Below are 18,221 nucleotides of genomic sequence, written 5' to 3' on the forward strand. Positions count from 1 at the left end.
AGATCAATAGAAAGCCCACGGATTTGGAGAAGATCTTTACTAGCCATACAACGGACAAGGGTCTCATATTTAAATATACTTGGAACTCAAAAAATTAAACACCCCAACAACAAATCCTCAAAGAAACAACTGCCCAATAGTAAGTGGGCGAAAGACTTAAAGAGAAACTTCTCTGAAGAAGAAAGAAGGATGGCCAATAGACACATGAAGAAATGTTCAACATCCCTCGCCATAAAAGAAATGCAAATCAAAACAACATTGGGATATCACCTCACTCCAGTTAGAACGGCAAAAGTCAAGAACTCTAACAACAACAGATACTGGAGGGGCTGTGGACAGAAAGGAACCTTACTTCCTTGTTGGTGGGAATGTAAACTTGTTCAACCACTTTGGAAAGCAGTATGGAGGTTCCTCAAAAGACTTCGCATAGAGCTCCCCTATGACCCAGCAATCCCACTTTTGGGCATTTACCCTAATGTTTACAAACAAGACCACACTAAAGCTACCAGCACAACTATGTTTATTGCAGCATTATTTACCATAGCTAAGATATGGAACCAACCCAGATGCCCCTCAGTAGATGAATGGATCAAGAAAATGTGGTACATATACACAATGGAATTCTATGCCTCCATCAGAAAGAATGACATTGCCCCATTTGTTAGGAAATGGAAAAACTTGGAAAAAATTATATTAAGTGAAGTAAGCCAGGCCCAAAGAAACGTAGGTCCCATGGTTTCCCTTATTTGTAATATCTAGTATATGTATGAGTCAAGCGGAAAAGGTCAGGTAATGTGATGTCAGGAAAATGAACCCTTAGATATGTATTTTAATGTTTTTTTCTTTCATGCATGTGTTTCTAACACATTTATAAGATTATCTCTTTGTTGCTTTGTATGTCCCTCCCCCACAGTATAACCCCTGCTTTCACTATATTTGATGTCAGTATAACTTGTGGAGGAGATGGGGAAAAACCAGTTGTTTAAGGATACAGGTGGACCTGTTGCAACAATGAGAAGTACAAGTTGTCATGTCCAAAACGAGCTTTACAACGTTAGTGCGGGGGGGGGGGGGGGGGCGGAAGGGGGGGGGCGGAAGGGTGGTGGGGAGGAAGGAGAAGGATTGGGATTAGGGGGGGAGGGGGGAGGCTGGGAAGGGATGTGAAGGGTAAACAAAGGAGGAGGCTGCAATGCTTGGTAAGAAATGTACGCATTATCCTGCCCATGTAACTGTAACTCCTCTGTACAGTATGTTCACAAATAAAATTAAATTAAATTTAAAAAAAATGAAAGCATCATTACTTCTAGATTAGAAAAAAATTATCCATTTGTGCATCTATTCATGAATATGTATATATATTTACATGTACACATTCATATATGCATATGTATGCATCATACATATGTAAATTTATGGTAATTACTTCACTCACATCAAAAAATTAGGTTATTATTAAATGAATTCTTAGAAAAATTTTCTGATTTTCTTTTTTCCAGAAAATATTCAGTATAAAAATCTTTGAAATATGTCACTAATATTAGATGAAATTTTCATTTAATTAGCTTACTTTTTTTTTTTTACCTCAAGAGCATTGCCTCTAATTTTCCCTCATTAATTTAGTCATATCATCAACAACTCTTCTGGGTGATATGAAACTCTTGGTGTTACTGCCACTTACATGATCAGATCATACACACCCTGCCCCCACCCACAGATTTGTTCAGATATTCCTCAGAATGTGATAACATGGATAAGATGAGCCAACTTTGTATCCCATGCAATAGTGACTTCCTGAGCCCTGACAACTGCACAGGCAAATCCAACACATATGGATGTCCTCTTGGGTCACTCCATCTCAGCACCTAAAATGGAGTAAAATTGATGTTTCTCCCTTGCACAGAAAATCAGTTCTCCCATGTTGCCTTATCCTAATATGGATGACATTTCCATGTTCTATTGATTTCAAGATTCTGTTCAGAGCTTCCAACATACTCACTCTGCATGGGCCCAATATCTTTTACCCAGGTGTGCAGCACAGTGTTCTCTTAGGATCTAGAAGAGTCCACTGAACAGGAGACATATGTAGGTTTAGGCCACAAAATAGGCTTCAAGATAACCTTAGTTTATCCTTCTTTTATTTTTTTTTTTGGGTCCGGTCATGGGGCCTGAACTCTTGGCCTGGGCGCTGTCCCTCAGCTCTTCAGCTCAAGGCTAGCGCTCTACTACTTGAGCCACAGTGCCACTTCTGGCTTTTTTCTTTTTGCTTATGTGGTGCTGAGGAATAGAACCCAGGGCTTCAGGCATGCAAGGCAAGCGCTCTACCACTCAGCCACCTTCCCAGTCCGAGTTTATCCTCCCTTTTAAGGAGAATTTATCTCTGCTTCTGAACATAGTACTTGTGGTGAAGCTGATTAAAAGCCAGAAGGAATAATATGAGAACCTTCAGAATGGATATATAAAATGATACACAATTCTAGGTCAGTAAAAATTATAAAGGCTGCTCAGACATGAAGGGAGAAAGGCTCTGAAAGGACATGCTTGTAGGATCACCTGGGACAAAAACTCAGAGATGAAGGAGATAATAAGGCTGAACAGCACAGTACAGAAGTCCAGGCATTTTCTTATCAACACAACAGCTACACTTATTCCACCTCCATGGATTGGATTCATTACAGGACAGCAGTGTTGATAAGTTGACACATACAGATTATCAGTGAATCAGAGCTACTGTAAAACTTTCTGTCCTGCATAATAATAAAGAAATGCCAAATTTGTGTTGTGGAATATTTGTTTGTAAATTTCTGGCACTAACACTCCAGTGAACAAGTCTTGACTCAGTTAAAGAAATAAGACGAAAAAAAGCTTTGATCCTCAAAGTTACCATTGTTGTGCGCACATCACAGGAAAGCAACTTGGGGATTCTCTTCTGTGTTTAAAACTTATTCTGTTGCCCGACCTAGTTCCCTTGAGACTCAGAATGCAGAGTTGCTGAGATGAGGCAGCTGGACAGCTGTGTATAACTCTACTGCTCATTTGCATGCACCAACAGCACAGCCCAGTATGCTCAGGACTTCTTCATAGGCTGCTCACATTAGGCAGTAGTCAGTCCAAGCCAGCACACAGCATGGACATGAGGACCCCTGCTCAGCTCCTGGGGATCCTGCTGCTCTGGCTCCCAGGTAAAAAAGGACAATGCTAGGGATTAACACAGCTCAGTGTGATCCAGGATGTTTACTCTTCAGGGATGCCTTCTTATAACTTGATAATTAGTGCGGATATTTGTTTTCATGTTTCTGCTTCCAGGTGCCAAGTGTGATATCCAGATGACCCAGTCTCCATCTTCACTGTCTGTGTCTCTAGGAGACACTGCCACCATCACTTGCAGGGCCAGTGAGGACATTGGGTATGCTTTAGCCTGGTACCAGCAGCAACCAGGGAAAGCTCCTAAACTCTTGATCTACGGTACAGATATTTTGGAGTCTGGAGTTCCATCAAGGTTCAGTGGGAGTCAATCTGGGACAGAGTTCACTCTCAGGATCAGTGGCCTGGAGCCCGAAGATGTTGCCACTTATTACTGTCAACAGCATAGCAGTTTCCCTCCCACAGAGATACAAGCCATAACAAAAACCTCCCAGGGAAGCTGAAGTGTGAGTCTGGGCTGCCCTAGCTGCTCCTCCTGCTGCCTCCACCTGCTCAGAATGTTGTCAGAAAAGGCCAGTTAATACTTGGAGAGTCTGAATTGTATCAGTTGATATTTATGCAATAATAAAATAAATAACGGTATTTAATCAGGAATTGCCTCTAATACAAAGAATGGATTCATTGCTTCAGATTTTATTCCCTTATTTTCTGATAGCCTATTTTTTTTATTAATGTACATATCTGTAATCATTAATGGGATTCTGGGTTTCTCAGTATATGTGTATTATGTGCATTGATCATAGTCTTCCATCTTTCTTCTGTGTTCAACCTCCTGCGCTCTGATCCTGTGCCCTTGTCAGCCCCATAGTATAACTATTGCATTTTATTTTTTTAAATTTTGCTTGAGTGAGAAGGAGTATAGACAATGCTCTTTGTCTTTACTATTTTTGTTAACAAGGTGTTCTCTACTTCTATCCATCATGCTGCAGACTATATGATTCTTTATGCATGTTGTATGTATATATATGTATAAATACATATATATGTATTTCATACATATATACATATATATGTATGCTTATACATATATATGTATTTCATGGGGCTTGAACTCTGGACACTAGACACTCTCCCTGAGATTTTCATGTCATGGCTAGCGTTCACCACTTGAGCCACAGTGCTACTTCTGGTTTTCTGGTGGTTAATTGGAGATAAGATTCTCATGGACTTTTCTGCCCCAGCTGGCTTTGAACTGTGATCCTCAGATTTAAGCCTCCTGAGTAGCTAGGATTACAAGCCTGAGTCAGTGGTGTCCAGCTGTTTCATTTTAAAAGACAATGTTATGTAAATGTTTTTTCTACTTATGTGTCTTGTGTTTTAGTTCATCCAGACACGAATGTAAATAAAAAATATTCAGACTTTTTAGGCACAAATTTAATTGTGTGGGAGCTCAGTTTTGAAGTTAGGCTCCTTCAATTCTTCTGCTTGATTTAGCAATAGTAAGTCCTGATCTTCTACCAATAGTCAGCAGATCACTTCCACCCTTCATCTCACATTGCTCCACACAAATCACAAAACAACTCTTGTGTGGACTGTCTGTTCACATATTCAGAATCCATCCACCTTCCTCAAAGCAGCAGGGCTGGACCCCTGTGGATCTGGGGAATGGATGACCTGTCGTGGAATGATGGTCAAGAGGGAAGATTTGAGGAAGAGAGCCACAGAGCCTATAAAATTTAAACTTTGAATTTTTAGTTTAAAACGTTTGTGGTCATGAGGGTAATAAAGATTGAAAAAGATGATTCTGTTTTAATTATATCTTTATTATCTTTAAGTAATAAGATAAGAAATTACCATTCAACAAGTCAGGTTTTGAGTAAAATAATGTCATTCTCTCCTGTCCCTTCAAGAAAAGTTGATATTTTTAAATTCTGTTTTATTGTCAAGATAATGTACAATGGGGATACAGTTACATGTGTAAATTAGTAAGTGCATTTCTTGCTGAACATTGTTACTCTCTTTCCCATTTTCCTCCCACTTTCCCTCCCTCATTATGTCCCACCAAGATGTAAGGTTCATTTCCAACATATTGTTTTGTGAGTATTGCTCTTGCATTACCTCTTTTTTCTTTTTTTTTCGGTTTTCCCCTATGGTTTATCCCCTGTTGTCACTGTATTTTATTTTGGTACCCTGTGTACTATATATACATTTATCTGAATTAGGGAAGGGAAAGGGAACAACAAAATGATGAAACAAAGTTGATTCTTGAATTGTCCTTTCTTTCAGAATGTCTGAAGGAGACCTATGCCAGAGACCTAATTTCTGGTGAACAAAGGAAAATATCAAAGTGGCAATTTATACTTACTGGGTTATCAACATGGGACTGTTAGGTATGAAACTCTGATTATTGTTTTTACACTCTGAGGGCCTAATTGAAATAGAAGATGGGAACTTGAACCAAGACACTGTCTTTTACATAGAGTCCTTTTTGATCCATCAGTTCTCTGTTGACTTTCTGGTGTTCTTAGATTCCTGGCAGCACTTTTCATCTCTGCCCTCACTCTCTTCCTCTATGTGTCTCTGAACTCAGGGTAATAACCCAGGTGATGTGATGCTGACTTTTGTCCTACATTTGTGTCATTGTTCTGAAATAGATTTGAATTAGTCTGGGGTTTTAGGGTTATCCTAAGTCTAGTTCCAATCACATGGCCACATTACTTGGTTGGAGGAAGTAGAAGGTACATCAGTAAGAGATAACCATAGAACTACAGTAGGCACAACATAATAAAGTTATATTTAGGTATTAAATTATATGTGTATATTCTTTGTCTACAAGTTGTTTAATTAGAAGAATCACAGGAAGTAGGTGTAATCTAGGTCCATGATATAACTAACTACATGGAAGAATCCATCAGGGAAAGTCTCTCGCTGGATGTGTGTACCAAACATACATACTTCGTCTCATTCAATTTTATTTAAGTCTACACAGCAAGATTTGCTGTGCATCTCATCCTGACAGGAGTATGGGAAAGTGCTTCTGGGTCACACTGAGCTCTGTCACATAACTAGTTTCTATCTAATTGTGACTACAAAAACACCCCTCTGTGCAGTATTTTCACAATAAAAAAGCACCATGCCTCACTCTTCCCTGAATGTTGTGTTTCATTAGACTCAGGTCTCTTCATGGAGGGATCAAAACTGTAAAAATATGAAGTTAAGAGATCATTTGAAATTGTAAAATATGTTGTTCACTTCTCATTAAGGTGATATTTTGATAGTATGCAATTATGAATTGAAAAGAAATTTTCCTCAAAATATATTGTTTCTCCAATTTCCAGATTTCAAGTGGAAAAGTCACATTTGAGTTAAATGTTTTCATCTATGATTTTCAAACTTCTGCTATGTACACTGCATCATTGCTTAATGGAAAATTTTTCCTAAATTTTATAATGATATGCTAGTTCAGAGGGAAGGGATGGTGGGACAACAACAAGGGAATGGGTAACAATGATGGACAAGTAATGTACTCATCGCCTTACTCATATAACTGCAACCCCTCTGTACAGCATCTTTAAAATAAAATGAAAAAAAAAAAATAAAACAGAATTGCTTAGCAAGCTCAAGGCTTTGGACTACAATTCCTTTACAAATGTGTTTCTGTGTTGGGCATTTTGTGACCTGAATTTGTCTATGTACCTTGATCTCTAGGTGTCACTTATGAACTCTAGAAGTGACTCTTTGGCCACTGAGGAAGATCAAACAAAATCCATGTCAGAGGCAAGCTGAGTGACCTGCAACACAAGAGCTCCAGTTGGATCAACAGTCATTAAGAGTGTGAATAGTCTTGAGCGGGTGGCTCATGCCTGTAAATCCTAACTACTCAGAAGGCTGACATCTGAGGATGTCAGCAGGAAAGTTCATGAGACTCTTATCTCCAATCATGTGCCTCAAAGTGGAGAGTGCTAGCCCTGAGTTCAAGCTCTATGAGTGACCAAAAAAAGTATGAATTGCTGATGAATATAAGTACTTGTGTTGTATGCCAAAAAGTTTTTGAGTGGTTCATTGCACACTATTTTCGTTAAAAACCAATTGCTTCACTATAGATATTTAAAAAATAATCGGAAACACCAGAAATAGAAAAATCTACAAAATATATGAATGAATAGAATACATTTTATTTCATTTATGGAAACATCCAAGGAATAGTTAGTACTATTACCAGTATTACAGAATTATATAATATAATATACAGTAATGTGTGGTAATATATAAATGGAACAATAAAATGTGACTTTATATGTACAATAAAGACTTTTCAAATATCATTAAGTTCATAATTAAAAAATGAGTGGCATATATCCCTATGGGCTATAGGTTTTAAAACATGCATATAGATTTATTTATTGCTGCATACATACATGTATATGTGTGTATATTTATAAATATCAAGAGAAAGATGCATCATGTGCAGATACACACACAAACACACATACACAAACACAAATTATGAGGCATCTGATGAAAGGTAGCTTAGTTTGTCCAGAGCCTGTCCTAAAGACAGAAGTGTAGAATGTAGAGCATGGAAACCTCTGAGGAAACATATATATTGCTAACCTATATATTGCTAAATAATCTTATTTCTACACTTACCATTCTCATGAAAGTTTCAAGAAAACAGAAATACTTTGGGAACCTTTTATAGTACTTCTGCATTGTCAAATGGGTAGGATTGCTTGCAGATTAAGAAAGTGTATTTCTGAACCTGTCTTTGAGAAACTCTTTAGAGAGAATTGACTGTGAGAGGAAGATCCACCTCATAGTCCACAGCTCCTTTCAATAGGATGAGGTCTCTCATGCAATAAAAGAGCCAGGAGGAAGAAGGAGAACATTCACTGTGCTTCTTGGGTGACATGATGTAAGCTCCCCTGTTCTCTGCCCACATGGCAGTGTAAAATTTCTGATCTAAGATTGAAATAAAGAATTCTTCCCTTCAAGTTGCTTTTATTAAGGTCTTGTCAGCAATTAAACGCTAAGTACACATCTTTATAACATGTTCTAACTAACTTTGACCAATGATATAAGATGGATGGTGTACTGAAGAGCATTTGGCATCACCGTCTCTGGGTTGAGAGGGATGGCTATTATTTATAGTGGAAACTTTGCCAATTTGTTAGATAACAATATGGTGAGGTAGATTTCTTTAAAGAGGGTTTATAAGTGTGTGAAACTATGTTTCTAAGCAGATGGTGTAGAACAACATCCTGAACTTATCTATTTAGCTTCAGGATGATGAAATGTAGGTGTGATTAAGGCGGGAGAGCTGCAGGCTAGGAGGTGGATTCAGAACACTGGTATCTGGGTGCCATATTCTTGGAGCACGAAGGCAGTGACAGCTCTTCTCTGCAGGAGGCAAGGTGTCCCCCTACAGGCTCCATGTACAACTTTAATCTTTTTTTTTTTTTAATTTAATTTAATTTTATTTGAGAACATACTGTACAGAGGGGTTACAATTACATGGGCAGGATAATGCATACATTTCTTACCAAGCATTGCAGCCTCCTCCTTTGTTTACCCTTCACCTCCCTTCCCAGCCTCCCCCCTCCCTCCCACCCAATCATACCCCCCCCCCACCGACATTGTAATGCTGGTTTTGACATGACATTTTGTACTTCTCATTGTTGCAACAGGTCCACCTGAATCCTTAAACGACTTGTTTGTCCCCATCTCCTTACAACTTTAATCTTAAAACAGTTTTGACCCTTTGCAGGGATGGGAAGGGGAAAAAAAGAAGGAGGCAACAATGCTTGATAAGAAATGTACTCATTACCTTGTTCATGTAATTGTAACCCCTATGAATGGTATTTTCACAATAAAAAAGGGAAAAAAAAGACTTCTCAAAAGTTTGTGAACAAATCCACATCCCATGAAAAGTCCATTGGCAATGAGTGCACTTGACATCTGTAACTAACAGTGATGAATTCACACTGAGAGTATCAGCCTGCTTTTCTTCTAATTATAATACTTTCCCAGCACATTGGTTTCAAGAAGTCAATACTAGCAACCTTGTAAATTGTCAGGACTCAATGGCCAATAGACATAAAAGAAATGCAAATCAAAACAACATTGAGGTTCCACCTCACCACAGTTAGAATGGCTATAACCAAAAACTCTAATAACAACAGATGTTGGAGGGGATGTGGACAGAAGGGAACCCTACTGCATTGGTGGTGGGAGTGTAAACTTGTTCAACCACTTTGGAAAGTAGTATGGAGGTTCCTCAAAAGACTCCACATAGAGCTCCCTTATGACCCAGCAATCCCACTTTTGGGCATTTACCCAAATGATCAGAAGCAAGACCATACTAAAGCTACCAGCACAACTATGTTGATTGCAGCATTATTTACCATAGCTAAGATATGGAACCAACCCAGATGCCCCTCAGTAGATGAATGGATCAAGAAAATGCGACATATATACACAATGGAATTCTATGCCTCCATGAGAAAGAATGGCATCGCCCCTTTTTTAGGAAATGGAAATATTTGGAAAAAAATATATTAAGTGAAGTAAGCCATGCCCAAAGAAACATAGGTCCCATGCTTTCTCTTATTTGCAATAATTAGTATATGTCTGAAACAAGCAGAAATGGTCAGATAAGTTTATGTTAGGTGAAATGAACCCCACAATAAGGACTCAAATGTTTTTTTTTTTTCTTGCTTGCTATTGTTTCTAACATATTTATAAGATTATTTCTTTGGGGCTGAGACGGTGGCTTAGTGGTACAGTGCTTGCTTTGCATGCATGAGGCGCTGGGTTTGATTCCTCAGCACCACATAAGTAGAAAAAAAAGCTGGAAGTGGCACTGTTGCTCAAGTGGTAGAGTGCTAGCCTTGAGCTGAAGAGCTGAGGGACAGTGCCCAGGCCCAGAGTTCAGGCCCCTTGATTGGACCAAGAAAAAAAAAAGATTATTTCTTTGTTGGTTTGTATGTCCCTCCGCCATGGTATAACCCCTGTTTTCACTGTATTTGATGGTATTATAACTTGTGGAGGGGAAAGAATAAAACAAATTGTTTAAATATGGATACAGATAAACCCATTGCAACAATGAGATTACAAGACGTTATGTTGAAAAACGAACTTTACAACTCGGACGTAGGGTGGGGTTGGGGGGTGGTGACTGGGGTGGTGGAGGAGATGGGAAGGGATGGTAGGCGAAACAAAGCAGGAGGTAACAATGCTTGATAAGAAATGTACTCATTACCTTGACCATGTAATTGTAACCCCTCTGTATGATATTTTTACAATTAAAAAAGAAAAAAAAAACTAGCTCACAGGGAAACACTGGTTCTCCCCATCTGCACCATGGCATGCATGAATAGTGATAGATTTTCCTTTACCACTTAAGCCCTCTACATGCCATGGGACCTATGTTTCTTTAGGCCTGGCTTACTTCACTTAATATAATTTTTTCCAAGCCTTTCAATTTCCTAGGAAATGGGGCAATGTCATTCTTTCTGATGGAGGCATAGAATTTCATTGTATATATGTACCACATTTTCTTGATTCATTCATCTACTGAGGGGCATCAGGATTGGTTCCATATCCTAACTATGGTAAATAATGCTGTGATAAACATGGTTGTTGTGGTAGCTTTGGTATGATCTTGTTTGTGTAAATGCTCAAAAGTGGGATTGCTGTGTCATAGGGGAGCTCTGTGTGAAGTCTTTTGAGGAACCTCCATACTGCTTTCCAAAGTGGTTGAACAAGTTTACACTCCTACCAACAGTAGGGTTCCCTTCTGTTCACATCCCCTCCAGCATTTGTTGTTACTGGATTTCTAGATTATAGCTATTCTAACTGGGGTGGGGTGGAATCTCAACGTTCTCTTCAATGATATTGAAAGCAAAAATTCACTTTCACACTCTTTTATATGAAGCCATCATAACCCTCATACAAACCAGGCAGGGACTCATCAAAGAAAGAGAACTATGAACCCATTTCTTTGATGAATATTGACGCAAAACTTCTCAACAATATCTTGGCCTAAGGATTTCAACAACTCATCAAAAAAAATTATACACCATAATCAAACAGGAATCATTTCAGGGATGCAAAGATGGTTCAATATATGCAAATCAAGTTATAAAATTCAACACGAGTAAGGATAAGAACCACACAATTATCTCAATAGATGCAGAGAAAGCATTTGACAAGATCCAACACCCCTTTATGATGAAAGCTCTGGAAAAACTAGGAATCTACAGAATATTCCACAATACAATAAAGGCTGTATATGACAAATGTACAGCCAGCATTTTACTAAATGGTGAAAAATTAAAGCCATTTCCTCTAAATTCAGGAATGAGAAGAGGATGCCCAATCTCTCCACTCCTCCTCATCCTAGTATTAGAATGCCTAGATCATGGGCCTCAAGCCAGAAATCTCAGGGATCATGCCCAAGTCCTGCAGTCTTGCCTAGCTCCTGAAGATTTGCATGTGTCCATGCACAGCCAAGTGCCTGAACCCTTCTTCATGGTCTGCTCACACCCTGTGTAGCAGTCAGTCCCAGTCAGCACACAGTATGAGTGAGAGCCCCAGTTCAGCTCAGAGGATCCTGCTGCTTTGACCCAAAGATACAGAAGGACAGTACTAGGAATTTATTGAGCCCAAGGTTAACAGTGATGCCTTACTCCTCATGGAAACTCCCAGAACATAATTAATTCTGTGGATATTTGGTGTCTGTTTTCAATATCAGGTGCTAGAGTGACATCCCCATTTCCCAGTGTCCATCCTCTCTGTGTGCATCTGTAGGAGACAGTCTCCATCACTTCCAGATCCAATTAGGGATTAGTCGTGATTCACAGTGGCATCACCAGAAACGAGGTGATGCTCCTAAACTCTTGATTTATTGGGCATCACATTTACAGTCTGGGGTGACATCCAGATTTAATGGCAATGGACAGGAGTATTGACAACCCTCTCAATGTTGTCTGTCTGTCTTCCATCAGCCTCAGGAGCACCAACCAGATAATGCTTCTCGTGTCTTATAAAAAACACAGATCTGTCATTCTGAGCCTCTGAAATATAGCATCCAGGTGGATATAATTTGCAGCTTGTCACACAAGAGGCCTTTGCCCGCCTTGTGCTCCCTTTACACTGCTGCACCCACCTGCTAATTTGCATAGTGCTCCCTAAGGAGGACTTTCCCTTTTGAGTCTGAGATGAAGGCTCAGCTTGCTCTTGTCTTGTCCTTTCAGGACTCTTAAAAGATTATTCTTTTAGTAAGCTCCTCGGGTGCTAATGCTCTGGCTCACTGGTAAGGACAGAGGGAGATGAACAATGAAATCATGTAAATCGCAAGAAAATGAAAGGAACTAGATCATCATATTGCGTGACATAGGTCAGGATGCAAAAGCAAAATAGTGTTTGGTCCTGCTCACTTGTGGAACCCAGACTTAAATGATGGTAGTGATGATGGTGGTGATGGTGATGATGGCATTGATGATGATGATGATAATAATAATAATATAATATAATTTAACATGAATGCCAAAATGGAAAATATCTGAAGGGAGACAGGTGAAGGTGAAAGAAAGGGACAAAAAGCACACTAAGTGTAGAAGATGAATTGGTATATAAATAAATATATACATTCATATACTCACATGTGCATTCGAGTTATGACGTTCCTTTACACAGTATGAAAAATGGTGGGAGTGGGAGAGGAAGAGTATAGCAATAGAAAGGAGGTGGTGGATTTTTCAAAATAAGCTGCATTCAGGTAGGGTTCTCATCACAAACTAACCTCCTGTTGTTAATATATGACAATTACAATTTATCCAACAATAAAATAAATAAAATGCCATGATTATGCATATAAAACTACTGGGAATCTGCACAACTATTAACCAAGAATGGTAACACTCCAAATGAAAACTTGTCAGCTGCTATGTCATAAAAAGGCCACTAGATGGAAAACAAATCTCACAAAGAAAAACTTGAAACCTAAACTTGTCAATAGGAGCTTGAAGCCAGGGAGTTCCATCTCAATCTTTCATGGCACACATGGCATGTAGGACCATGTTTACAGAGGGTATTGTGCCTCCCCACGTCCACTTTGTAAACTTTAATCAAACCTGACAAGGATGACGCACAAGTTTCTTTTTTTGGGGGGCGGGGGTCCGGTCGTGGGACCTGAATTCTGGGCCTGGGCCCAACACACAAGTTTCTTGTAGTGAAGTTATTAAGGGCAGGTCAGAAAGGTGAGGGGAGGAGGGTGGACCCTGCAGGTATGCAGCACTGAAGGGAACATGTGCACACACCCTGTCCAGTTGTGGAAGGTGAGAAGGGGCTGCAGTGTCAGTGCTGTCCCCAGCAGTTCCCAAGAGTCCTCTGCAGTGATCAGGCCACTGATTGTCCTTAAAGGCACAGATGGTGTCCTGAGCTTCATGATGTCAGGCTAGAAATATAACTGTTCATTGTTCCTAGCATTCTTTTACAGTGCTTGAATTTAAAATGCTGAGTTAGACAATTAGAATTATATTAATTAATGTTTTAGTTTACTAGGTAATTTACTATGTATAAACAATAGATATATAAATTCTACATTCATTTGTGAAGTGCTCCTCTCTATTTGAGAGGAATAGACTTTTTCCTTGGACCCAGTCATCACTCAGGTCCATGACCCAGATCATTAACACCTTTCTTTCCTGTATGCTCTTTCTTCTTCCAGGAAGATCTCCAGAAATGTTTTTTTTTCTTTTAATTTAATTTAATTTTATTTGTGAACATACTAGACAGAGGGGTTACAATTACATAGGCAGGATAATGCGTACATTTCTTACCAAGCATTGCAGCCTCCTCCTTTGGTTTACCCTTCACATCCCTTCCCAGCCTCCCCCCTCCCCCCCAATCCCAATCCTCCTCTTCCTCCCCCTTCCCCCCCACACCGACGTTGTAAAGCTTGTTTTGGACATGACAACTTGTACTTCTCATTGTTGGAACAGGTCCACCTGTATCCTTAAACAACTGGTTTTTCCCCATCTCCTCCACAAGTTATACTGACATCAAATATAGTGAAAGCAGGGGTTATACTGTGGGAGAGGGACATACAAAGCAACAAAGAGATAATCTTATAAATGCGTTAGAAACACATGCATGAAAGAAAAAAAAACATTAAAATACATATCTAAGGGTTCATTTTCCTGACATCACATTATCTGACCTTTTCCGCTTGACTCATACATATACAAGATATTACAAATAAGGGAAACGATAGGACCTGTGTTTCTTTGGGCCTGGCTTACTTCACTTCATATAATTTTTTCCAAGTTTTTTCATTTCCTAACAAATGGGGCAATGTCATTCTTTCTGATGGAGGCATCGAATTCCATTGTGTATATATACCACATTTAGAAACAACTGCCCAATAAATAAGTGGGCGAAAGACTTAAAGAGAAACTTCTCTGAAGAAGAAAGAAGGATGGCCAATAGACACATGAAGAAATGTTCAACATCCCTAGCCATAAAAGAAATGCAAATCAAAACAACATTGAGATATCACCTCACCCCAGTTAGAATGGCAAAAATCAAGAACTCTAACAACAACAGATGCTGGAGGGGATGTGGACAAAAAGGAACCTTACTTCATTGTTGGTGGGAATGTAAACTTGTTCAACCACTTTGGAAAGCAGTATGGAGGTTCCTCAAAAGACTTCGCATAGAACTCCCCTATGACCCAGCAATCCCACTTTTGGGCATTTACCCAAATGTTTACAAACAAGACCACACTAAAGCTACCAGCACAACCATGTTTATTGCAGCATTATTTACCATAGCTAAGATATGGAACCAACCCAGATCCCTCAGTAGATGAATGGATCAGAAATGTTTTCTTATGACCTGCTTGGTGTTCATCTCTTTCCTTGGTTTTCAGCCTCATCTCTCAGCCAGCTGGCTACATTCCTCACACCTCAGGGCAGTGTAAGCCTATCTGCAGCTCTGATATGAGACTAGTATTCCAAGTCTTCCATGTATTTCAGTACCTGAAGTCTGTCCAGATTTCAAATTCACAAGTCCCATGCCAGATGTCCACACATACTGAAGGCAGCCCTGGAGTGTGGATCTGGAGAATGTAATGTGTTATTCCCAGAGCCTGGCTGATTTTAACCACACTCAAATAGATACTCTTGGGGTCTCTCTTATTCATCCTATTATAATGGACCCTTGAATTTATCAGATGGCCTTCACAACTATAGCAGCCAGCTGCCTTCTCCTTGTTTTATTTAATACCAGCTTTCTCCTGCAGTGCATGTAAGAGATACCAGATCCCTCCCAGCAAGGGCAGTAGGAGCTATTCAGGGGACCATGTGATAAGATTAGAAGTGATATTTCAGAACAGTGAAGGGGGTGGGCATATCTTTTAGGGAAATATATAAATCATCATCAAAATAGGAAAAAAGAGCATTGTAGAAGAATTATGTGAGCATGTAGTGCAGAGAACATTAATTTTTTAAAGGATGGAGGTCATCAAATCAAGACTCAGATGGAGTTCTGGTAGTAAATGGTACTGAAGAATACACTGATTGGGTAATGAGTTACTCATGGTCTATTGGCTTTGAAAGAGCAGTGTTATCTTTACACATCATCTTCTTGGACTTACAGTGGTAAGTTCCATGTGATCATCCTGTTCATTTAACTCTGGTATGACAATCTACACAATGGGATGAAGCATGTCCACATGCTAATCTCTATGTGGGGACCTTTTTCATTTCACTTTGGCTTCACTGTCTGTGATTTCCCAGGTGGAAGATGTTCTTTGCAAACTGGGTGGCTCCAGTTTCTCAACCCCACCCTTGACCACATTGTAATTTGTCATTTCTGTACCTATATGAATAACATCTCCCACATACAACTTGTGAAAACTGCTTTGTTGGGGTAATGCATATAATACTAGCCACAGGAGGTTGGGATTTTACGATTAGGGTTGGAATTCATATTGGACACAAAAGACTATGAGTCTGTGTCACCACTTAAACACCAAAAGGTTGGAAGTGAAGCTGTGACTCATTTGGCACACTTTCACCCTTGAGCACAAAAGCTCAGGGACTAAGTCAAGCCCCAGGCCTAGTACACAAAAAACTGCTTGACTTAGGACCTAAAAGACATGTAACTTGAAGGACTATGCAGGCTTAAGGAGCATAATGAAGTTCAAGTAGAGTTGAGTCCTGGGACTAGAGAATAACTCAGCTTCTGAGAAAGAAAAATTTCCATTAATAGAAGAAACAAATGTCCTCTAAAAGTTCAGAAATATCTGGCACATACATGCATAATACCCACAAAGCTAGATATGATTCCAGGTATTTTCCTAAAACTAAAGAAGAAATACCTGAGGGTGAACTGTTCTAGAGGAAGGCGTTAGGGAAGAATATTCAGAAGGGAAGCAATCCAGTCAAATATATGAGTTCACAGGACACCAATGAATGCACCAATGGATTGTCCATATACCTCTGATCATGACACTTTGTTGCACATATATTTTGCAGTGCGACCTTCCAATAAAGACTTTGAAAACTGTCCACTTCTCTCTTTCTATCAATACATCTATCTGTCTTTCTACCTACACATATATTATCACTTTTATAGCACACATGTCTGGGTATTAATGGTCATTATTAAACCATATAACAAGGTTCAGGCAAACAACCTGAATACTCTTTAAGAATTCTGTGTCACAAACTCCACTGATACCAGAGTTAGGGGCATTCTAAAATTACTTTCCCTTGGAAATGTTTGTCTTTGGGTGACTGATGTTAGTGAAGGAAATCATACCAAGTCATGGATAAGGTGAAAATGTTAAAAATTCTGTTTGGGGTTGGGAATCGAGCTCAGTGGAAGAGTGCTTACCTGGAAAGTGCAAGGCCCTCAGTTCAGTCCTCAGACCTGGAAAAAATCTATTCTTATCACAGGCCAACAGAATCATAATGTTTTCTTGTCTCTAGAAACACATCATCTACAAGCACATTGGACATCTGGGTTCCTCAGGACTGTGCTTTGTCACTGAGATCTGCTAGCCTGCGGCTCTGATTCCCACTGCCCAAGCCATGTTGATTTGCATGTGCCCGGTGCTCAGCGCACTAAACTGGGAACTTCTTCATAGGCTGCTCACACTCTGTGCAGGAGAAGTTCCAGTCAGCACACAGCATGGACATGAGGGCCCCTGCTCAGCTCCTGGGGCTCCTGCTGCTCTGGATTGCAGGTAAGGAAAGATGATACTGGGGATTATTCATCCAGTGTTCAACTGAGCTACTTTGCTGTTCATGGAAGTACTTGGACAGCAGAATTAATTAAACTGCTAATGGCTTTTATGTTTCCAATGTCAGGTGCCAGATGTGACACTCAGTTGACCCTGCCACCTGTCATCATCTCAGGGAGACAGAGTCACCATCACTTGCCGAGCCAGTCAGGGCATTACCAATTATTTACATCGGTACCAGCAGAGAGCAGGAAAAGCTCCAAAGCTCCTGATCAGTTATGCAACTGCTTTGCAATCTGGGTTCCCAACAAGGTTCAGTGGCAGTGGATCTGGGACAGAGTTCACTCTTGCCATCAGCAGCCTGCAGCCTGAAGATGCCGCAACTTATTTCTGTCAACAGAGTCATTATTATCCTCCCACAGTGATACAAGTCATAACAAAAACCTCCCGGCAAAGCAGAAGTGAGAGGCTGGGCTGCCCCAGCTGCTCCTCCTGGGGCCTCTACCTACACAACTTCCTCTACTCTACACAACTTCAGAGATGCAGCCAAACTTTAAGGTCACTAGAATGTATTGGGAGAGCTCATGGAGGCATTTGCACACCCTAACATTCTGTCCTCCTGCTCATCCAAAGCAGCACACACCTTCTGACTTTAAAAATCACTGATCTATACTCATGTTTCACTTACATTGTGCTAACAATTTGCAGCCACCCAAAAGAAAGAGCCATTTTAGGTTTATCAAACCAGGTTTTAAGCAAGGCAATAAAGCTTTAGAAAAGATTTGGAAAAAATTATATTAAGTGAAGTAAGACTGACCAAAAGAAA

At 39.8% G+C, this 18,221-nt stretch overlaps 1 gene segment (V, D, J or C); it reads left to right on the forward strand.

Annotated features, from left to right (window-relative positions):
• Positions 1-3,100: 3,100 nt before the first annotated feature.
• Positions 3,101-3,758, forward strand: LOC122114113. The segment is given in 2 exon segments: positions 3,101-3,179; positions 3,304-3,758. Coding segments are annotated over 2 exon segments (396 nt in total).
• The last annotated feature ends 14,463 nt before the right edge of the window (positions 3,759-18,221 follow it).

This window comes from Dipodomys spectabilis, unplaced genomic scaffold, assembly GCF_019054845.1.
Source record: "Dipodomys spectabilis isolate Male_0828 unplaced genomic scaffold, ASM1905484v1 ptg000106l, whole genome shotgun sequence".
NCBI lineage: Eukaryota > Metazoa > Chordata > Mammalia > Rodentia > Heteromyidae > Dipodomys > Dipodomys spectabilis.